The 24336-nt window shown below is 37.5% G+C and overlaps 1 protein-coding gene across 13 annotated transcripts in view; it reads left to right on the top strand.

Annotated features, from left to right (window-relative positions):
* The window catches only part of COBLL1 (cordon-bleu WH2 repeat protein like 1), a 172767-nt gene that overhangs the window by 140207 nt on the left and 8224 nt on the right, over positions 1–24336 (top strand). For 7 of the 13 annotated variants that reach the window (XM_045480040.1, XM_045480039.1, XM_045480038.1 and 4 more), the window contains 6 exons: positions 7389–7542; positions 8230–8304; positions 9488–9625; positions 14679–14913; positions 16140–16234; positions 21470–23040. In XM_045480040.1, coding sequence (XP_045335996.1) covers positions 7389–7542; positions 8230–8304; positions 9488–9625; positions 14679–14913; positions 16140–16234; positions 21470–23040 — 2268 coding nt within the window. The remainder of the gene's footprint in view (positions 1–7388; positions 7543–8229; positions 8305–9487; positions 9626–14678; positions 14914–16139; positions 16235–21469; positions 23041–24336) is intronic. The other 6 variants (XM_045480047.1, XM_045480036.1, XM_045480042.1 and 3 more) reach the window with 4 other exon arrangements.

Here is a 24336-nt window from a genome sequence, read left to right as displayed (position 1 = left end):
TAACCCTTCCCTCCCTACATGTGGAAATCATAAACAAATAAAAACCCAACAGCTTCTAATAGAAACATTTAACAATGTCCTTGAAGTTGGGCCACTGTATTTCCATCCTTTGATTCAAATTTTGTCTCATTTTTCTATTTGTACTCTTTCTTTTAAGTCTTTTATACAAAACATATTGATTTCTATGATCCACATCTTAAAATTCACCTGTGATTAGAAAGTGATCTAATCACTCGTGCTGAGCTAGTCCTCAGTAAATCTACTGAATGCCTTTCAATTCTATTTTCTTCAGCTAAATTTAGTTGCATTTTGAACCAGTAAATCCTGATCTGGGTGTGAATTCTGAGGGATTAAGTATCTGGCATAGTTTTCAACTTGACCTTGCCGCTTTCGCTAGTGTGCTCTGTTTCTCTGTGCAGTATTTTCCTTTTCACAGGCTGTAAAATTCAGTGATGTGCATTCCTGCCAGGGATGTAGTTTTCCCTAATGGCAAGCAGACTTAGGGACTCCAACTAAAGTAAATAATTGAACATCTCTAATTATTAACCAAAGCGTTTTCCCCTAGTAAGTAGAAACATCTCTGTGTTCTTGTTTTGTAAACTCTTTGGATTTAAATATAGTTTAATCTCAACCTCCTTTAAAAAATTTCAGTCCTAATTTGACGAAAGAGAATGCATCTTGGTGCTGAAAGCTAATGACCATTCTAAACAGTTCTTCAACTTTAATTCCTTACATTAAACGTATGAAATATTCAAATTTACGTATTATTATATATATTCACAATACCCATCACCAAGAATTAATAAGTTGGTGTTAAGTATGGAGCTTTCATTAAATTCCTTTAAGGTAGGATAGAGTTGCCTGAGGTGACTTAGAGGAGGAATTTTTACACACAACGAATTAAACACAATAGATTTGGCTTACGCAGTGGACTAACCCCAAGTTCCTGAATGCTGGGGCTCTTGGTGTTTTAAGGTTGATTATAATGCAGACAGACTAATAGGACTCTTCACCACCACGGACACTGCAGACAAAATACAAAAATCTTAGAGTAAGTACCTCCTTTTATCCATGCTTTTCACTCCAACTCTACATTACAACTATTGTTTGCTTATTTTATTTACAGATCACATTCACATACTTTAAAATAGATTAGCTGCATGTAATATTAGCTAATATTTACGGAGCAGGTACTGTATACTAAGCACTATCCTAAGTTTTCACACATGTCACTTCACTTAAGCATCCAGCCCCTTCTGAAGTGTAGGTGCTGTTACTTTTCCCACTTTATAGATGAGGAGACTGAAGGTTGCAGAGACACTAGATGGCCATGCTCCCCGGTTGAAGTCCTGACATGGTCTCCAAAGCTCATTTGTTTCATAACACACTAGGCTGCCTTCCAACTTGCAAACCCTCTGGAAGCCTCTCTCCAGTTAGACACAAACTCACACTTAAAAATACCAGGTAGCTCAAGCCTAATTAATGCAAGAGTAGAAGAGATAGGAGACTATTAGGCGTATACTCCTGAAGGTCACAGGAAAACTGGGGCTTAAGAACACTGCTGGTTAGACACTGATGGCCTTCCTCACCTTTTTTCCTTCTTTTTTTGTTTTTAAAGCATTTTATTATTTTTATTTATTTTTAATGTTTCAATTTTTTATTTAAATTCTGGGTAGTTAACGTATAGAGTAATACTAGTTTCAGCAGTAGAACTTAGTGATTCATCACTTAACATATAACGCCCAGTGCTCATCACAAGTGCCCTCCTTAACGCTCATCGCCAATTTAACCCATCCCCCCACCCACTTCCCCTCCAGCAACCCTTAGTTCTCCTTATTTGAGAGTCTCTTTTATGGTTTGCCTCTCTGTCTGTCTCTCTCTCTGTCTTTCTTCCCCTATGTTCATCTGTTTTGTTTCTTAAATTGCACACAGGAGTGAAATCATATGGTATTTGCCTTCGCTGATTGATTTCACTTAGCATAATAGACTCTAGCTCCATCCACATTGTTGCAAATGGCAAGATTTCATTCTTTTTGATGGCTGATTAATATTCGTGTGTGTGTGTGTGCGTACATATATATACCACATCTTCTTTATCTATTGGTCGGTCAATGGACATTTGGGCTCTTCACATAATTTGGCTATTGTTGATAATGTTGCTGTAAACATCAGGGTGCATGTGTCCCTTTGAATCAGTATTTTGGTATCCTTTGAGTAAATACTTAGTAGTGCAACTGCTGGGTTGTAGGGTAGTTGTATTTTTAACTTTTTGAGGAAGCTCCATACTGTTTTCCAGAGTGGCTGCACCAGTTTGCATTCCCACCAACAGTGTGAGAAGGTTCCCCTTTCTCCATATCCTTGCCAATACCTGTGTGTTGTTAATTTTAGCCATTCTGACAGGACTAAGATGGTATATCATTGTAGTTTAGATTTGTATTTCCCTGATGGTGAGTGATATTGAGCATCTTTTCAAATGTTTGTTAGCCGTCTGGATGTCTTCTTTGGAAAAATGTCTATCCATGTCTTCTGCCCATTTCTTACCTGGATTATCTGTTTTTTGGGTGTTGACTTTGATAAGTTCTTTATAGATTCTGTCTACTAACCCTTTATCAGACATGTCATTTGCAAATATCTTGTCCCATTTCGAAGGTTGCCTTTTAATTTTGTTGATGGTTTCCTTTGCTGTGCAGAAGCTTTTTATCTTGATGGGCTCCTAGTAGTTCGTTTTTGCTTTTGTTTCCCTAGAATTTTATATGGGAATTCATGATGTGTTTATGTAAGCCCCTGTGATGGGTTAGTGAGCCTGCTTTCTACCAGGAGTCCTTCTTGGGTTAGGAGCCTCTCTACTCTTATGTGCCAGCTATGTATATTCTGCCCACATCCCTCAGTACACACCACTTTTCTTGGTTTTTAGGAACACCTAGGTCTTTTCACTTAAATGCCCCTTCTTTTCTTGCATGCTTTTAGCCAAGAGAGGATGTTTACAATAAATACAGAACATCCTTTCAAGGCCCGAGGTTTCTCGAACATTTTGGTCTTATTAGTGATATTTTATTTAACACAAAATAACTGCAAGTTTGATTTTTATTACCTTACCCTTCCTTCTTAGATGATTGAAATTATTTTCTAACAGTCTTAAAAAAAGGGGTGGGAGAAGCTCTTGCCTCCCTGTCTTAAAAGACAAGAAATATATGTTAAGTTATTTCCTTGAACACTAACGCTAATATTATTGTACCTCAGGACAAACTTATATTTCTGTCATTAATCTGTTGCTCATTATCTAAACTCACTATTCTTATTCCTTGAAAACTCCTGCCTTTGGGCCATCCTACATAATTTGTTAAATTTATATTTATGTCATAAACTTAATAAGTTTTAAGCATTAATTATAGTAAAGAATTATAGTAAAGAATTATAGTAAAGAATCTATATGACAGAATTGGTTATGACAGGTCACGTATGTCTACCTGGTACCACTCAATGACAATCATGCTGTCTTTCTTAATGTCTTCCTTCTTAGTCTTTGATCCAATTGTAGCTCTAAAAATGTATGTTCTCTTATGTCCATGTTACACTTGCAAAATCGGGTAAAGGGAGTTAAGTTCTATAGGGTAAAATTACAAAATACGTGCTCTTTTAAAATGTTCATGGCTTTGCTCTTCTTTTCCCTTAATTGTCTTTATAAATACTATCAATTTTTTTTGGTGTTTGTAAAACTAAAATCTGTATATTTGGCGATTTTAAATCCTTGGTCCATAGAAATATAACTATCCTGTACAAAACAAGTTACCTTATTTTTAGACCTTTAGGGACATAAATGAAATATATGCATCTATTTTTATTTTATCTTTGAGTAATGGACAGGTTCCTATAAATTTGTGTATATAAATTCTTCCCTTTCTAATTTCTATACTGTCTACTTTATTATGAGCAAAATTTAAGAGCTCTAACTCCTAAATGGATACTATTATCTGAGAAATTCATGGCTAATTCAAGTCGTGACTGCTTTTATCAGGTAATAAGAAAGACCAATAAATGACAGTGATTGGGAATCTGGCCTGAAGGGGAACACGGGTTTATATTCTAGATCTCATGAAAGCAATCTGTCAAAGCATGGGAAATAAGTTTTCAGCATGGAAGTAGGAGGAAAATCAAATGCTGCCCCAACTCTGTGCGCTCAGCAATTACGTATTGATCACTTACTGTGTTCTTGCTGGTAAACTCGCTCTGTGAAAGTAAGAAGGCATGCCTTAATAGGGCTTTACGTAAGTAAATTCATCCAAGAAATAAAATAACATATTCTCTACTGCTTTTGATTTTTACAGCATTATTTTGAAAAGTGAAGTGCTTTATTGTTCTAGGAGAATTTTTGGCCTTTTTCCTAAAAGACCCCTCAGTTTGTTAATTTTGTTATAAGATAGCAAATGAAAGTTTCTGAACACAGAGATATATCTTCAATCAATAAGAAGAAAATTTTATATTCTACTCAAAATGATATTTAAATCCTGCTCATCCAGCTGTATTGTATAATCCATTTCTTTCTCAGCTCTTGATTGCCAAAGATCCTTCTCCCGATTCTTTCAAAAATCTAAATTGCACTTGAGGATCTGACCCCACATCTACTGTGGAGGGGGTAGGGGATGAGTGTTGGCCCTGAGACTTAATCAGAATTGGCTTTATTGACTGGATTAATCTGGGTTTGGGTGGCAGGCTTTAACTCTTTCCTTGCTGGATTGTGGAGAGGTCTGAAAAGTTCTGGAGGAAGGACTGGAGTATGGAGGGGGGAGGAGGTTGGTGGCTACCGCTGGTTTGGAGGAAGTTTCATGGTTTGACGACAGTCAGGTCAGCCAGGTGCCACCCTGTCCACTCCCTTGCTAAGAGGTGTTAACCTCAGAGGTGTGTTCCTTCAAGTGCCTGCCACTGTAGACCTAACTGTGCTCTGTCCCCGTGAGATGACCTGCCCTCCTTTTTAGTACCTAGCACAACTGACAGTGATGACAACTGACTCAAACGTCTCTTTTTCCTTTCTTTTCTGACAGGCATATTATGAAATTACAAAATAGTAAAATTTGCTACATTTTTCTTGGTGTGTCACAAGGCATAAAGATGAAAGACTCTAATGCACTCGTTCCCTTCTGTTAGGTGTACTTGTATAGTCTAAAGATTGGAATAACTCAGGCTTTACATGCTCCAAAGGCTCTTGTTTCCAAATGGAAATGACAGTATTTCATTCATTCATTCACTCAACAAATAGGTATTGAGAAACTTCTGTGGGCCAGGCATTGTTCTCCAGATACAGCAGTGAGCAAAATAGGAAGAAAAAAAAAAATCCCTCCTCTTACACTCAATTCTAGTGGAAGCAGGCAATAAACAAGGTGAATAAGCCAACTAGGTGGGATGTTGGAGAGCTATTAAATGCTGATTATAAAGATCAAGCTGGGAAAAGGGATAAATATAGGGGGAGGAGCTCATTGAAAAGGTGGCATTTGAGAAATGACCTGAAGAAAATGAGGATGTAGTAAGACATCAAATTATCAGAAGAGTATGGCAGGCACAGGAAACAGCCAGGACAACCACCCGAGGTAGGAACACTCCTGGCACACTTGAGGAGCAGCATGAAGGCCAGTGTGGTTGCAGTGGCGTGAATCATTCCACCCTTGGAGGTGGAGGTGGTCAGAGCGCTCTAGGGGCCAGGTGGTTAGCTACCTTAGAAGTCATCACAAGGGCTTTGGCCTTTCTGTGCCAGATGGGAAACCATTACTTGGTCCTGAACAAAGTGAGCTAATCGAACTCATGTTCTAATAGGATCCTTTTGCTGGTATGTTGTGAAAGGACTGTAGGGAAGCAATGGGGAAGAAGAGTCCAGTTGGAAGATTCTTGATCATAATTCAGACGATGTGGTAGCAGTCAAGCTGGATGAACCAACAGGATGGACTTAATGTGGAGTGTGAGAGAGAAGGGATGTGGATGACTCCAAAGTTACTGGACTGAACAAATGGAGAAATGACTTACTCTGTATTGAAACAGAGACTGTGAGAACAGGATTATTTTTGACAGGAGAGTGGAAGGGAGGGATTATCAGCATCTCCGTTTTAGACATGCCTTGGTGGAAATCGCCTTAGACGTTAAGTGGAGATCAGATAGAGGTCCAGGATGGAGATGTAAATTTGGAGTTAATCGGCATATGAATAATACATAAATCCAAGGAAATTGAGGAGATTACCAACAGAGTGAATGTAGAGACTGAAGAAAACACATCCAAGGCCTGAGATGAAAAAGAACCATAAAAGAAAACGGTGTTGGGATCTATGCAGAGTAGGAACGTAGTAATCTGGAATTAAGAAAAAGAGGATTTTAAGAGGGTGGTCAACTTTGTTGAATGCTGCTAACAAGTCAAATAATTGAGTTCTAAGAATTAACCACTAGTTTAGTCGTGGTGGAGGTCCTTGATGACTTTCGGAATAGCTTTAATGGATCGAAAGTTGGGCAATATCTGGTTGGAAGGGTTCAAGTGGGAGATGAGAAATTGGAGACAAAAAACTATGAACAACCCTTTAAGCAGGTTAGTTGGAAAGAGTGAGAAGACGTGGCAGTGTGCCAGGAGGCACCCGGCAGCCTGCTGAGGCAGGACTGACTGTCTTAGGGTCTGCTGACAGTCACATGCTGTGAATGTGAGCGTTAGCCATTAGCTGCGTATAGAGTCGGTGACCTCAAATGACCTTGCCTTGGGTAGACATATAAATTTTTGAGATGTTTGTCATGAATACATTAGTACTAAAGCCAAAACAAAACATTAATCAAGGCAGCTGTTTTAATATACAAATATCCTTCCTTTTTCAGCTCTTACTTTACATCCAATATTTTCTTTATATTCTTCTTTGGAAGCTAGTTTTTAACTAGCTCATAATTGGTTGTTTGTATGCCATGCTCCCATCCCAGCCTAAGTTTCTTGAGAAGGACCATATTTTATTTTACTTTACATATCAATCTCATAGCTCTGCTCCTGGCACATGGCAGACACTCCATAATGTTTTTGGAATGAATGACTCTCCTGTTTCATATTGGTATGTGGTGCCTTGGATGTAAAGGTCGGTGTCTTCCTGAAGTTTGCTGTTAATTTCTTTTTTTTTTTTTTTAACGTTTATTTATTTTTGAGACAGAGAGAGACAGAGCATGAACGGGAGAGGGGCAGAGAGAGAGGGAGACACAGAATTGGAAGCAGGCTCCAGGCTCTGAGCCATCAGTCCAGAGCCCGACGCGGGGCTCGAACTCGCGGACCACGAGATCGTGACCTGAGCTGAAGTCGGACGCTTAACCAACTGAGCCACCCAGGTGCCCCTGCTGTTAATTTCTAAATAGAGATTGTGTCTGGTCATTTTGTTTTCCAGAATCCCTGTGGAGCAGGCATAGTGAGGACCGGCTCGCTGCAGCTCAGTGGTACATCTGTTGGCAACTCATCTTTGAAAAGGACAAAGCGAAAAGCACCTTCCCCACCCTCCAAAATGCCCCTGCCTCTAAGTGATGAAGATAATCATGTGACTGGTAACGTTATTTTTCCCATTAACGTTACATGTGTGTTGTGTCTTGTTTAATACAGACAAGAAAGTGATATAGGGGGGCGCTTGGGTGGCGCAGTCGGTTAAGCGTCCGACTTCAGCCAGGTCACGATCTCGCAGTCCGTGAGTTCAAGCCCCGCGTCGGGCTCTGTGCTGACAGCTCAGAGCCTGGAGCCTGTTTCCGATTCTGTGTCTCCCTTTCTCTCTGCCCCTCCCCCGTTCATGCTCTGTCTCTCTCTGTCCCAAAAATAAATAAACGTTGAAAAAAAAAAAAAAAAAAGAAAGTGATATAGGTTATAAATCAGGTCCTTTCATTAAATGATAATACTTAAACTTAGGCTTTTAATTAATTTTAATAATACTTAGATAGTCCCTGATTCTTCTTACTTAACTACCTTTTTAAAAGCTGCAAGACGACAGGATAAAATGAAAAAAATTGTACAGCCCCGTGAATCTGTTCAGAAGGACACTCTCATCCCAGGGCTGACTACCTGTAGGAAGGGGAATCCATGGAGGTTTTAGTTGTATCAGAGTTGGATAGTGAGATGGCTTCTAACAAAGCCTCAGGGCTCTCTTTCCCTAAAGTACAGAAAAAGAATGAAGTTAACCTACTAAAGATTTGTTCCATTTGTGAGTGTGATTATTTGTAAGGTGTGCCGCTTCTGTCCTCTAGTCCTGCAGGCGGGACGTGCAGTTCCTACAGACAGTGCTGTGGAAGCCAACTGTCCCGAGGGGCCGTCCAACCCAGGTAGGACACCTTTGCCCCACAGTCATGTGGTACTGACAAAGATCTTTCATGACAGTTGAGGAATGAATCTAGTTATAATGCTCTGCCTGTGAAAGAGATGCAGATGCTGTGACTCTATTTCCCAGATTTTATACTATGAAATGAAAACTTTTCCACCCTGGGTTGAGTATGAAACTGGCAGAACTCAAGACTCCAGTTCTGTGATGGTACCTTAAGAGCTTGCCTTATGCAATGTCAGGTTACCCTGTACAGTGTCAAGGGTGTCAATGTCCTTCCCAAGACGAATGACATGTTTTAGTTAGGAACGTACTTTAGTGTGTTCAGAAGAAAACTTACACCAAAGTGTAAAGTACCATTCTTTACGCGACTGTTCTAGGTATGAATTCGATACACAAAGTGTCCTCATTTAGTGGTAAAAATTTGTTATCACGAAATATTTTCTGTTGTATGGTCTGATTTTGGATTTCCCAAATAAATGAAATGCCAGTAAAAATAAAATAATTTGATTGAATGCTGTTTCCTAATATTTTTAATAATAGCTATTTAGTAGCTATTACAAGAATAAATATGATAACATTTCTTAATTTTTAGACTTAAAGTTAGATACAAATGAATATGAGTGACTAATGTCTAGCCAAAAATAGAATATTACTATGCTACTACTTTAGCATGGGGATAATTGTATAGGTAAGAAAATTACTCAGTATAGCCTTAATTTTTATAATTAAGATTCACAAACACTGCAAAAACTCAGGCGCACCAAATGCTCCTAAATCTTTAATCCTTAGCTGATTTTTAGGAATTTGAGATTTTGACACATCTTATATAAGAATTCTCCTGTCCTCTGTGATTAAAAATATTATCATTATATAACTAGTCGTGATTTTTCTTAAGTCCTACCCAGAAAAGTATCATTGATACTGTTTGTTCCACAAAGGAAATGTATTAAATAATTTCAAACTATATAAGTGAAATGAGAAGATTCAGAAGTATTAAAAAAAGATGTGACTGCTATTCAAACTTTGCTTGATATCTATTTCTTTTTCTCTTCCTTTTTTTTTTTTTCTAGTTACCTCTTCTTGATTAATGCGTGGATAATTGTGAGCTAACAAATCTGATTTCTTCGAAATGCTTCTTGTTCTCTGCTTGCCTTAACTCTGTTGTCTAAGTGCCATTTCCACAGATTTTACTTCTTTGGCAGAAGCCTCCCTTGGCCCTGGGCTCCCCAGTCACGAACAGTGCACTGTGCCCAGATCGCCGGATGAAGCCTCTCTCTCGGAGTGCCCTGGAACACCCGAGGCGGCCGTAGCATCTCTGACACGTAGGTGACCAGGCCTTTCTTGCCTGGTGCTTTGTTTGATGCAGAGTAAGATGTAACCACAGAAAAATTTGGTTACTTGGTCATCCCATGTGCAAAAATGCCTCAAAGAAATAGTAGTTTCCCTCTTTCACTTGAAATTCCATTACAGGTTTAGAGTTTGATGTTTTCCCTGACCATATAGATGAATAATGCAAGGTGTAAGGTGAATAAAATGAGTGGCTTTGGAGGATTTCAGCTTTTCTGCTATTTGGCTCTCTGCTTTTTTGGCAAAACTCTTTAAACTCTGTTGTTTCCAATGTGTAACTGTATGAATATAAAAGTATATATGTATTTTTTTCTTTCTTGAACTACTTTTTTGTTATCTAGGCCTGGCTTATTTTCTGTAGGATTGCTTTTGATTGGGATTTTTAAAGTAAATTATTGGAATTATTTTGTTATTAGATTGCAAAAATTTATAGTCAGGTAATATTTGAATTTCATCATAAATGATTTTATTCAGTTTTTTATTAACTCAAAATGAGTCCTTATTTAAAATTATTTAAAATTAATATATTATCACCTACTGCTTATAGTAATACAAAATTGTATGGCCAGTTTGGAAAATAGTTTGGCAGGTTTCTAAAAATAAAATTTAAGCGTTGATTTTCTATATAATTCAGAAATCCCACTCCTAGGTATTTTCCCAGAAAAATGAAAACCTTTCTGTTCACAAAAACATACATATGAATTATTATAGGATTTTTATTCATAATTGCCAAAAATGAGGAACAACCCAATGTCCCTTAACTGAGGACTGGATAAACTGTGGTCAGTGCAAACATTGGTGATATCACCTACCCATTAAAAGGAATGGATAATACATACAATGACATGGCTGAATCTAAAATGCATGTAATGTTAAAAGGGGGAAGCTAGTCTTAAATGGCTAGATGCTCTATGATTTCAGTTATATAACATTCTTTCAAGGGCAAAACTATAAGGGGGTAATAGTTGTCAGGGTCTAGGGTTGGGGAAAGGGATGATCACCAAAGGGCATGGGGGATTTTGGAGATGGATAGACTTGTTCTATCTGTGTCTTGATTGTGGTGGTGGTCACTCAACTATATACCTGTATTCATTATAGAACATTTTAATTATCAAAATGAAGCATGCCAAAATGGATCCCCAAAATCATGAATTTTACTGAAGGTAAACTGTATCTCATTTTCTAAAAGAGAAAGAAAACTATTCTGGCAGCAACTGCATTAGTGTCTGACAAAGTGAGCGTTTTCTGAATGAATGAATGAATGAATGAATGAATGAATGAATTTTAAAAAAGTAGTTCACCAGAATGGATGTAATATGATTTTATTTTAGCAAAGAGAGATAATTTATTTTGCCGTTTCAGTCATTTCCAGGAAAAATATGCAAAGTACCCCAAAAGTCGCAGTGAAGTTATAAGCTTTAATAATTTTTTTTAGGTTTATTTATTTATTTTGAGAGAGACAGAGACAGTGTCAGTGGGGGAGGGGCAGAGAGAGGGAGAGAGAGAGAGAATCCCAAGCAGCGCTCCGCTCTGTCAGCACAGAGCCTGACGTGGGGCTCAAGTCCACAATCCATGAGATCATGACCTGGGCCGAAACCAAGAGTCAGATGCTTAACCGACTGAGCCACCAGGCACCCCTATAAGCTTTAATAATTTAAAAGTAAAATGCTACAAACTTAACAAAAATATGAAAGCTTATGAAAGCTTAGTATTTAAATTTCATTTACACATATTACATTTTGTGAATTTTAAAGAAGTTTTGAATTTTATATTTTGTTTCAGTTTTGCTTTCTTTAGCGGGAATGAAAAACTTAAGATGAAAAATATTCATATCATATAAAGCTAAGAAAAGGTAAAAAATGCAATAATTAAACTTTAAAAAGATGACTTCTGTAATTTTTTTAACATTTATACTTTGGAAGTTGTTGGATCTTAAAACTTCACAAAGATTTTGAACACTGTATTCTTTGAAAGTGAGTATTTTTCCATTAGAACTTATGAAGCTACAAAACAATAGTTGTGCTACAATATTGGTGGAATTTATTCATTGTTCACAGCCTTTACCCAGTCTTTTTCTATTGTGGTCCTAAAATGTGGCCTGATTCATATAATTCTGTTAACACAAAAAAACTTGATTTATTATTTTTCAAAGCTTGGGGAAATTTGTGCTAGTCACCCAACCAACTCTGAAAGTTCTTTCAGATAATTTGAATTTTTTTAAAAAGAATCACTTCCTTTCCTAAGACATTTAAGAATAGGAATACTCCTCAAGCTATTAAAAAACATATATATTTAAGCAAGCCCATATGACGCTAGCAAGTTATAAAATTTCAGAAAAAATAATTTGAGAAGACTTTTGAAACACGTAACTCATTCTTTATACTTCGACTGAGACCCGTTTCTCTTTAAGGGGCCCCATATTTAAGGAAAAATTGTGTGAAATAACTTTTGATGGGCAAGAGAGAAATAGGGATAACAATCAATAATTTGCTAAATGTTACCTCAGTTAATCTAATTTGCAAAAGAACTTATTATATGCCAAGGAGCCATTTATAAAACACATTTGCATCGAAATCAGAACAGCCTTTCATTTTCTCAATACACAGTTTTCAAATTATGTAAATATACTCTTACTACACAGATATGATATGCTGTTTTACATACATAATATTTGTGCATTGGTATCATAATGACTCCTTCACAAATCATAATAAAACAAGATTTGCCAAAATATATTTTTAAAAAATTCACTTAAATTCCTTAATATTTTTCTCTGTTGAGTAATCTTTTTTTAAATTTGCAACAAACTGTCATTAAAAGTCTCCATATTTGGGGCACCTGGGCGATTCAGTCGGTTAAGCGTCCAACTCCTGATTTCAGTTCGGGTCATGATCTCACAGTTTATGAGTTTGAGCCCCACATCGGGCTCTGTGCTGACAGAGTGGAGCCTGCTTGGGACTCTCTCTCTCCCTCTTTCTGTACCTCCCCTGCTCATGCACACTTTCTCTTTCTCTCTCAAATAAATAAACTTTAAAAAATAAAGTTTTTAAACAGCATAAATAGCAAAATTTTTTGTTGATACACCTAGAGATAAAATTAAAGACATACATTTAAAAAAAATTTTTTTTTCAACGTTTATTTATTTTTGGGACAGAGAGAGACAGAGCATGAACGGGGGAGGGTCAGAGAGAGAGGGAGACACAGAATCGGAAACAGGCTCCAGGCTCTGAGCCATCAGCCCAGAGCCTGATGCGGGGCTCGAACTCCCGGACCGCGAGATCGTGACCTGGCTGAAGTCGGACGCTTAACCGACTGCGCCACCCAGGCGCCCCTAAAGACATACATTTTAAATACTTTAAATATTCTTTTTTGTTTTTACGTTTTTTTTTTTTTTTAATGTTTATTTATTTTTGAGAGAGAGCGTGAGCAGGGGAGGGGCAGAGAGAGAGGGAGACACAGAATCCGAAGCAGGCTCCAGGCTCTAGGCTCTGAGCTGTCAGCACAGAGCCTAGTGCAGGACTCGAACTCACAAACCACGAGATCATGACCTGAGCCAAAGTCGACAGCTAAACCAACTGAGCCACCCAGGTGCCCCTAAACATTCTTCTAACGTGTTGAAGTTTTTATTAAATTTTGTGGCTGTGCTGATCTCTGTAATCCAATGCTATGCCACCTTTCCTCCCCCTTCTATTGTGGTAAAATTAAAGTTTGTTCAGCTGCTATTATGTAAATGGAAGTGTTAAATTATATTTAAATAAGTGAAGATCCAGAACCTCGTTCTTTAGATTAAATTAACTTTCACAGCTAGTGTGGGCACCAGTTAGGATGTCTCCTCTTTTAGCCTGTTGGCCACTTGTTGTTGGTGCTTAAGGAATAATGATAAAACACATTTTTATACACTGAGATACTAGCCATAGCTTTTGAAAAGAAACACACACACAGACACAGACACACACACATATTGTTATGGGACAATTTTCCAGATACAGTTAACTGGAGAAGCAGAAGGTGAAAAACATCAGGTATAGTATGCTTCCATTTATATTAGATAAACAACAAAAAAAAGGAAACATGAGTATGTATATCTGCTTGTATGCTCATTATACTTTCCAATACTATATAGGAAAAATCTGTTAAAGGAAATTGCTTCTGAGAATCAAACTGAGAGAATAATTTTCATTGTATAATACTCATTTGTATTTTCAAAAATTTTACTAAGCATCTAAGGCAGTGGCTTTTAACCCTGGTTTTGTATTAGGATCACCTCAGGAACCTTAAAGATTTTGGTTCCCTCCATCAGAGATTCTGGTTTAACAGGCGTGGAAGAGGGGGTGAACATCAGTATTTAAAAAAAATTTTTTTTTAACATTTATTTATTTTTGAGACCGAGTATGAGTGGGGGAGGGTCAGAGACAGAGGAAGACACAGAATCTGAAACAGACTCCAGGCTCTGAGCTGTCAGCACAGAGCATGACACAGGGCTCAAACTCACAAACCGCGAGATCATGACCTGAGTTGAAGTCGGACGCTTAACCAACTGAGCCACCCAGGCACCCCTGAACATCAGTATTTTTAAGAGGGACTCAGAGAACTCTCCATTGTAGTGAGCACTGATAACCACTGAGTCAAGTTTTTTGGTGTACTTGTAGACAATATAAAAATCTCATGTTCCTTTCATTTACATTTAGACCTATGCATAAATGTAACAATCATTTAAATCTAAAGATATATAGATAACTTTCAGATATATAGCTTGAAGTTTGAGTTTAAATAATTTATTTTTTTCTACCATGAATAAAACCTAGCACGATAGCATATTATTTTTAGAATTGTATGTGTCTGAGATAATCTGATTATATGTTAATTTGATTATTCACCATTAGAAGAGTATTTCACTATTAGTTTTGGATGAGCATTTAAAAGAGTCCATCCAGCTAATTATGATTTTAAAAACTCCTTTCTTGCTAGGATTGCATAGGAAGAATGAGGCAAATTGATATTTAGGATTATATCTTCATTTCTTTGTAGCTGGAATAAGCTCTGATCGTAGCCTTGAAGAGATAGATGAAAAGGAAGAACTGAGTGAGGTGCCTAAAGTTGAGGCTGAAAATGTTTCTGTGAAGTCACAAGATATTCCTTTTGGATCTACTGATATAATAAATACACTGAAAAACGATCCTAACTCAGCCCTTGGCAGTGTTACTGGAGAGTCCGCACAAAACTCCAAAGAAGAAAAACAAGAAGCTAGAAACACAGATGGACAGTAAGTAGTAGTCTGTGTGCCAGAAGTGTATGGTTTGTTTAATTAATACTAGTCTCTGAATTATAGATCTGATATTTTAAATACAAATATAGTAGTCCCTTTAGTTTAGGCTCTATTTCACCACCATTATAAGAATATTTATTAATAAAGTATCTATTTGAGGTGCCTGGGTGGCTCAGTTGGTTGAACGACCAAGTCTTGATTTCAGCTCAGGTCATGATCTCACGGTTCATGGGATAAAGCCTTGTGCTGGCAGCGTGGCGCCTGCTTGGGATTCTCTCTCTTCCTCTCTCTCTGCCTCGCCCCTGCTTAAACTTTTTTTCAAAAATAAGTAAGCTTTTGGGGCGCTTGGGTGGCTCAGTCAGTTAAGCGTCCAACTTCGGCTCAGATCATGATCTCTTGGTTCATGAGTTCAAGCCCCATGTCAGGCTCTGTGCTGACAGCTTGGAGCCAGGAGCCTGCTTCAGATTCCGCGTCTCCCTCTCTCTCTCTCCCTGTCACTTTTTAATTTTCAGCGAATGCTCCTCCAAGATTTTCACTGATATGTAAAACAATTCTGCATATTAGAGTATGATGTTAAGTTACTAATATTTTCACAGTCAACTTCATGATGAAGATAGTGCACTTGCCACTTGATCCTAGGAATTGAAATCTATACGACAGTACACTTGTATTGTATTAGAAATGCCACATCATGAATAAAGATGGAATCAAGTAGGCAAAATAAACCATCTTTATCAAAGTTTTACCATAATTTGCATGGGATTGTCTCCAAATTAAACCCTTCTATGACTAAAAAATCCCAGTGAGGTCAGTCCACATCCTGATTTGCCAGAACTTGGCCTGGGCAGATGCAAGACCAAAATGATTAATTTAGTTTTCTTTTTCTTTAAAAGACAAACAGTCAATAATAACAAAAAGACACTGTTTTTAGAAAAGTGTTCATTTTTACCAAGCTTCTTAGATCCTTCTTTGTAATAGGACCTCTCTATGAAAGCTAATGGTTCATAGCAGCATTTCCTCTCAGTTGGATTTTTTTCTTTGCTATTAAATTTCCGGTATTTGGCAGGGGAAAAAAAGATGATTATTTCAGTCCATCTGTCTTTGGAAATTATTGCCTGTTTTCTCATCTGGTGTGTGTGTGTGTGTGTGTGTGTGTGTGTGTGTGTGTGTGTGTGTGTGTTTAAATAGTATCAATATATGACATACAATATCCTATTTTGCAGAGGGCCACGCATTATGGTATATAATGCAAGCAATGAAGAGAGAGTAGTGGACAATGTAAGAAACTTGAAGTCATTGGGCTCAAACCAGGAAAATGGTGAGTTCTACAAACACTAATAGCCAACATTTTCATAGCACTTACTATGTGCCAAAGGGCCATTTTTAACACTTTATCTATATTAACTCATTTAATCTTGTGTATTAACTTATTTATGGGTCTTATTATTTTTAGTCCCACTTTACGGATGATTGAGCCACAAAAATATTGTATAACTCACTTGAGTTCCCATAATTAGTAAGTGGTAGACCTTGGATTTGAACTCAGACAGTATTACTTTAACATGTGCTATTAACCATTATGTGAACTACTTTTGTTGTTAAATCTTAGAGGTTGTTTAACCTAGATTTTGGATCTTAAAGATGTGTTCTCTATGCATTTACTTGTGATCTGTTTCTCTTATTTCTTTATACCAACTCCTAAGTCAAACTTGTTTTACTTCATACTCAAGTTGCTTTTACTTGGGTGAAACTTGTCTGCCTGATTTTTAAAGTTGAAACCATCTAATTCTGTATAATACTTACCAGTATTCTGTACCCCCTCAATCAAGATAGTTTCATCTCTTCATTATATTTCACTTAGTTTTATCTTTAGGGCTATGCTCATTCTTTGCAAAAATATGATTTCCCAACCTAACTTCACCCATTCAACTACTGTCCAAATCCTGCCACTTCACTTACTTTGTTACTTGATTACAAGCTATGTAATCAAGTCTTGACTCCTGGTCTTGACTCCTCAACCAGATTGGACAGTCTTTTGAATCAGAGAAATTCTATCCAATACTTTAAATTCCTCATGGCACCTAGTGGAATACTGAGATATTGTTAAAATACATACAGTCATTGACTTAAGATTTTTTGACTTTACGGTGGTGCAAAAGTGGTACGCATCCAACGGAAACTGTACTTTGAATTCTGAAGTTCGGTATTTTCCTAGGCCAGCAATACACTCCATGACACTCTCTCATGAGGGTGGGCCTCAGCCGCTGCAGCTTCCAGTCAGCCCCATGAGGGTCAACAACCCCTCCACCTGCAACATTCTGCCATTCACTTTCAGCACAGTATTTAATAAATTACATGACATATTCAACACTTTATTATAAAAAAGGCTCTGTGAGAGATGATTTTGCCCAACCGTAGGCTAATGCTTTATGAGCACATTTAAAGTAGTGTAGGTTAAGCTATGATATTCAGTAGCTTAGACGTATTAAATGCATTTGACTTAATGATATTTTCAAGTTATGATGGGTTTATTGGGATGTAACTCCACCATAAGTTAAGGAAGATCTATACTTAACATTGAGTTTCGGAAAAATGATACTATACAAATATAAGATGTGAGGAGTGCACAATGGTATTTTAAGAAAATATGAAGGAGTTGGCTGATGAATTCTCATAGTCCGGTCTGTTATATTAATATACAAAACTAGATGCAGATTTTTAGAAAACATAGGGTATATATATTCATATTTGCATAAAATGTGGATTATCCCAGCATCACAAACAGATGGGTAGATATGTATTGTTTTACCTATGTGGTATGTGTTGGTTAATTTTTTTTTTTTTTAACATTCGTTTTTGAGAGACAGAGACAGCACGAGTGGGGGAGGGGCAGGGAGAAGACAGGGATACACAGAATCCGAAGCAGGCTCTGAGCTGTCAGCACAGAGCCTGACTCAGGGTTCAGAATCATGGACTGCGAGATCATGACCTGAGCTGAAGTCAGACGCTTAACTAACTGAGCCACCCAGGCGCATCGTGTGTTGGTTAATTTGAATAAGTCTTTTTCCCCATGGTCAGTACCATCCTGAGATAGAATACTGAGAAGTTCTAAAAGTATATAATTTCCCCTTCCTTTTCCTCTTGATTTAGTTTCTCACAGCATACACTATGATGGTCAGTAGAGTTTTTACTGAGAAATCATGCTGCTTCCTTGTTTTAAAAATGATCATCAAATCATTTTTGCTAAGATTTTGGCATCAAGTTAGTGCTAGGGTCACAGGTATATTTCTGTAATAATATTTTTCTGTTTGCATTTGATTTGCAATAACCTTGGTCAACTCTGGGTGGGTTCCTCCCCCATACTTTTTTTTAATTGAATTATATAGGGGACTTTTAAAATAATTTCTATTATCCTTAAAGGAGTTTTAGTATTTTCTTCCCTTTTTTTTCACCTACCCTGTATATTTGTTTCAGTCATCCTTTTGTCAAATGACTTGTGTTGTAGATGTTGGTATCGGTTTTGAGTAGGGAGAGGACAGGATAGTACAAAATCTACCTTTAACTTCTACTGGCTATCATTGTAAAATGGCCTAACCAGTCATTGACATTTGGTTAGTGTCATTATTAGTATGAGGATGGATTAGCTACTGAGTTCAGCAGTGATTCTGGTCTCAAGCCCTGTCATTGGTAATAATTGTGAGATTCTGATGAGAAATTCAGAATTAAAAAGCAGTAAAGGGGCACCTGGGTGGCTCAGTCGGTTAAGCGTCTGACTTCGGCTCAGGTCAGGATCTCACAGTCTGTGAGTTCGAGCCCCACGTCAGGCTCTGTGCTGACCGCTCAGAGCCTGGAGCCTGTTTCAGATTCTGTCTCCTTCTCTCTCTGACCCTCCCCCGTTCATGCTCTGTCTCTCTCTGTCTCAAAAATAAATAAACGTTAAGAAAAAATTAAAAAAAAAAAAAAAACAGTAAAGTAGGTGCGACCCACCAAAAATGGGAAAAATAGACATTTGGAGTTCTAAAACCAATTAGGGTTTGTTATAGGGAACTGAATTTACAACATATTTTTATGTTGATTTACTTTGTTTTGGAAAATACTTCTATTGTGTAACTGGACTATACCTATACTCACTGGATAATGAGCTACAATAAGAGAGAAAGAAATACATTTACATTCATTTCCTGGTGCCAGGGAACATTTCTTACATTCTTTTGTGCTCATAGCAGTGTTGACAATAGTACTTTTCATGTAGACGTTAAAAATACTTGTGAAGTAATTAAATAAGAACCTAGGCAGAAATGTGCCTTTTCAATGATTTTTAATCAAATGTGTTTTTACTCACAAAAGCTAATAATCATTAGTCTTTGAGAAGTCACTTGTATAGACAATAAATATTCTGATAATCAGTTGCATTTTTTAGGAGGAATAAAAATGAATTCCATTTAAAAATTAGCTATTTAATATAACAACCTTGCAACATAATAGAAAATATTACTACCATGACCAAAAAATCATGCAATTAGGTAGGGTGTAAAAATATGAAGGTATTTTTTTAAGTTTATTTATTTATTTTGAGAGAGACAGTGGGAGGGCAGGCGAGAGAGAGGGAGAGAGAGAATCCCAAGCAGCCTCTGCGCTATTAGCTCAGAGCCTGACGTAGGACTCAAACCTGCGAACCACAAGATCATGACCTGACTTGAAATAAAGAGTCAGGTGCTTACCTGACTGAGCCACCCAGTCCCCCAATATATTTTTAAAAGTTGTTCTGTTGGTGGGAATGCAAACTGGTGCAGCCACTCTGGAAAACAGTGTGGAGGTTCCTCAAAAAATTAAAAATAGATCTACCCTATGACCCAGCAATAGCACTGCTAGGAATTTACCCAAGGGATACAGGAGTGCTGATGCGTAGGGTTGATGGGGGGTGGGAGGGTGGGGAAAGTGGGTGATGGGCATTGAGGAGGGCACCCACTGGGATGAGTACTGGGTGTTGTATGGAAACCAATTCGACAATAAATTTCATATAAAAATTTTTTTAAAAGTAAATAAAAGTTGTGTGTATACAGGAGTGGCTGCATGGCTCAGTCGATTAAGCGTCCAGCTCTTGGTTTCATCTCAGGTCATGATCTCACAGTTTGTGAGTTCAAGCCCCATATCAGGCTCTGTGTTGACAGTTTGGAGGCTGCTTGGAATTCTCTCTCTCTCTCCCTCTCCCTCTGCCCCTCTGCCCTTCCCCACCCCTCATACATAAATAAACTTAGAAAGTATACAAATTTACCTGGCAACATGATTTTTTTTTTGCATGCATATTTTTCTTTTTTAACAGAACTATTCAGAATAGCTTATGACATTTTAGGCAGTGAAATTGTTCATTATCTTATAAGTAAAAGTGAGTGATGATACAACTCTAGAGAAATACTTGACATCCTTTCACGATTTGACTCCCAAGGCTCACATTTCACTTGTACTGTATGAACTGCTGCCCTATCTGGAAGGGGAAGCCACTAAGGATTTTGAAGATGAGGGTTAGTCGGTCATTCAGAAGCAACGATTCTTCTGGGCATTTGACTACAGGAGCCCAGTATATAAATCACTTCCCTGAGGACCAGAACACATAGCGCACACCCATAAACCTGTGTTTCCTTCCAGATGCCTCATTCCAATTCTTTGCCATCGTGTTGCTGGCTGGCAACTGTTGCTTGTTAACCTAGACACTGGCAAGTGATTTTTGCTTTCAGGAGATCTGAATTAGAATTAAGAGGAAAAGTAGTGCAGGGGAGAGAGAGGCTGCTTTCTCTACTGGGACTCTGACATGAGAATTTTTCTCAGAGAAAAATCAGAGCGCACGTGATTGTTTTTCTGTAGTTGAAATCACCCATATTATGACTGAAAACAGAGTCTTTATCAAGGATGCCTAATTACCAAGACAGTCAACTGAGAATTTGTTTTTACTTCAACTCTTAAAGGTAATGTTACTGTTGTTTGCCTTAATTAAAACTGATAACATTCACTGGGCTTGTTTCCCTTTTGATGTAAGGTGTGAAATAGAAATATACTAGGGGTTATAGAAAAGACAGAGTCAAAATAGGAAACAAAAAAAGGAAAAACGTCTTGGAATTTGTCAATTTCTACTGTCATTCTTAACATTAACTGAAATATGAAGTCTACCTATCAGGAGAAACGTAGCTATCTTCCATGGACTGCTTGTTCTGGGCAATATCGTCTCCTATTTGGCATGTTATATAAATGCCATATAAAATATAATACAAGTGTTTACCTTTTTACAGCTGAGCAAACTGAGGCTCAAAGGGGTTAGGTCACATGCTGAGGCCACACAGACTGTAGTCAGTCAAGCCGGGTTCTAGCCTGATTTCTATGACACCAAAGCCCATGATTTTCCTTCCTAATGCTATTACTTGATTTTGTATAATTAGCTGAAAATTACCTGTAGAATCCAAACCAACCTACTTCAGTTTGGGGGAGGCAGACATTGAAAACTTGAGTTTTTTTTCTAGTTTTTTCATACATTTCACTTGACGATATTTTTTTCCCTTAGTAGATCAAAATGAAATAATTGTCATTCCAACGGACACAGAAAAGAATATGAAAAATGGAGTGAGGATAACAGAAATCAATGTGGGAGGTGTTGCCAAAAATAACAGTGTGGACATGGGAGCTGACAGACTATCAAACTATCAGGCACATAAAACTGATACTGCTGAAAGTTACAAGGAAAATCATCCAGCTCCATCATTAGTAGCAGGCCAAAAACTGAATCAACCCAGTGAGGAAAAGACAAAAATGCAAGATGCGGCGATTCAGACAAACCCTTCCTCTGACAGTTTTGAGGGGAATCACCAAGGTCATCATTTGTCTAATTTCAAAGTTAATGAAAGTGTGCAAACTCCAAGTAACAATAAATCAACTCAACCCTCATCTCTAAGTCCCCAAGATTCTGCTGTAGATGCCTCAAGGAAATTCAGGAGTCAGGGCCCCCTAAACGTACATTCAGAGAATCAGCTCACCATAAAAGATCCCATTTTTGCACGTGGTAATGATGGCCTTTTGCCTTCTGTAGATGGGATTGATAAAAACTCAACTATTTCAAAGAATTATCCACTTTATAGACAAGACTATGATCCCAAGCCAAAACCTTCAAATGAAATCACAAGAGAGTACATACCCAAAATTGGAATGACTACTTATAAAATAGTGCCTCCCAAGTCCCTGGAGATACTGAAAAATTGGGAATCAGAAACCACTGGGTATAAAGATGATCACGAGATCCATACTTTAGGAAAAAAGCACACTGGTGAAAATGTGAAAGAAACTGCAATCCAAACAGAAGATCTTGTTATTTCCGACAACCCAAAGGAGCCACAGGCAGACCTTAAACTACAGCCGAGCCCAAGAACAGAGCATCAGGTCCACGGCGTGGAGAACTCACCCTGCATTGCCATGGGGAGTCCTCTGAAACCTACTCCCAGAATGACAAGGGACACTGGCACAGCTCCTTTTGTGCCAAATTTGGAAGATATAAACAATATTTTGGAGTCAAAACTTAAATCTCGGGTTTCAAATCCCCAGACCAAACCAAGTTCTTTTTTCCTACAGATGCAAAAAAGAGTTTCAGGTCACTATGTGACATCTGCAGCTGCCAAAGGTGTCCATGTGGCCCCTAACCCTACTCCGAAAGAACTAATAAAGAAAGAGGGGGAAAGGGAAGTGGTACCTCCTCCAGAACAAACTCTTTCTCCCTTAAGTAAAACAACTCCGTCTCCTCCACAGCCCCAGATTAAAAATGCTGATGATAACATCAGCAACCAGAAGCCTACTGAAACCCCTCCACCTCCCATAGCCCCAAGACCTGTTCCTCTTCCTGCGAATCAATTAGCTGCACTAAATCTGAAGACTTTGAAAACTTTTGGTGCACCGAGACCTTACTCAAGCTCTGCTCCCTCACCCTTTGCCCTCGCTGTAGTGAAACGGTCACAGTCTCTTAGCAAAGTGCGCACCGTGTCATGCAGTGAGGGTGCAGCTGCCCGACCTCCACCTGACACAGAAGAAGGGAAGGCTCCTTCTGTAAATAAATTTGTGGGCATCCCACAACTACTTGTGAGTGATAAGGTAACGTGACCTTTTTAAAAATCAGAGGTTCTTATACAACATGGTTTAAACGGGGGTTAACAAGCATGTTGTATATTTGTGTGTTACTTAACTCTGAATTCATATTAATCCAATGGCAAGCTACCATAGGGAATAAAGAGTAAAAATACATAACATCTGATTATTCACTCTCAGAATTATTATAATTCATATAACTTGATTGGGTATTACTGTACGGTCATTAAATGATTGTATCATAAGGAAATATTTTAATTTGTTTTTTAAATTTTTTATTAAAATTTGTTTTAATGTTTATTTTTGAGAGAAAGAGAGACAGAGAACACAAGTGGGGGAGGGGCAGAGAGAGGAGACACAGAATCCGATGCAGGCTCCAGGCTCTTAGCTGTCAGCACAGAGCCCAACACGGGGCTTGAACTCACAAACCATGAGATCATGATGATCTGAGCGATCTTAGCCGAAGTCAGATGCTTAACCAACTGAGCCACCCAGGTGCCCCTATTTTAATTTAAATTTTCTTTGCCATACATTTGTATATTGTACTAGTTTATAGTTCTGATTCCATTTTCCTGTGTTTTGCTTATCTCAAGTTGTTTATTACTTTTCTGGATGTTCTGGTTTATTTTCTACTCCACTTCTACATAATAGCAAAATAGTTTTAATTATATAGAAACATAAGCAGTAAAGACTAGTTAATATAACCAGGTACTTCTCAACTATACATTTTCTATCACATATATTCAACCTTAGTTACCAAACATTGACACATATAAATAATTTAAATTGAAACCAGAATTTTCAATCTCAAAATGTAATTTTCTTAATTTCACATTTTTGTTAATTCAGTGTTAACTTTTCCAGTTATATGTATGTTGACTAAAATATCATTTAACCATTATCTAACCTTAATAATTTACATAAAAGGGCATTTATTTACTTAGTGTTTGGTCAACTAAGTGTTATAATTTGCTAGATTCAAATAATATAGTCAAAGGAAAGGATGAAATTTATAGTATGAATTATGATAATCCCCATGCAATTTTTAAAAAATATTTTGTGTACTTTTACCCTGATACTGTTTAAAGAATACTTTCAGATTTGTGTGACAGTTCCAGAAGTATTTTATATTACTTTTTCAAACATTCCTAGAGTAACAGAACATTAACCATATTGCCAAGTAAAGATTTTTCCATAATTTCAAAGCAGTATCCATCTTGAAGAATATTTCTTCATGTATTTTACATTTATGTTTCTTATCTTTGATATAATGTCAGGAAGAGATGTATGATGTAGAGATTA

This window comes from Leopardus geoffroyi, chromosome C1 (genome assembly GCF_018350155.1).
Source record: "Leopardus geoffroyi isolate Oge1 chromosome C1, O.geoffroyi_Oge1_pat1.0, whole genome shotgun sequence".
Taxonomy (NCBI): Eukaryota; Metazoa; Chordata; class Mammalia; order Carnivora; family Felidae; genus Leopardus; species Leopardus geoffroyi.
This window is presented reverse-complemented; position numbering and strand designations above follow the sequence as displayed.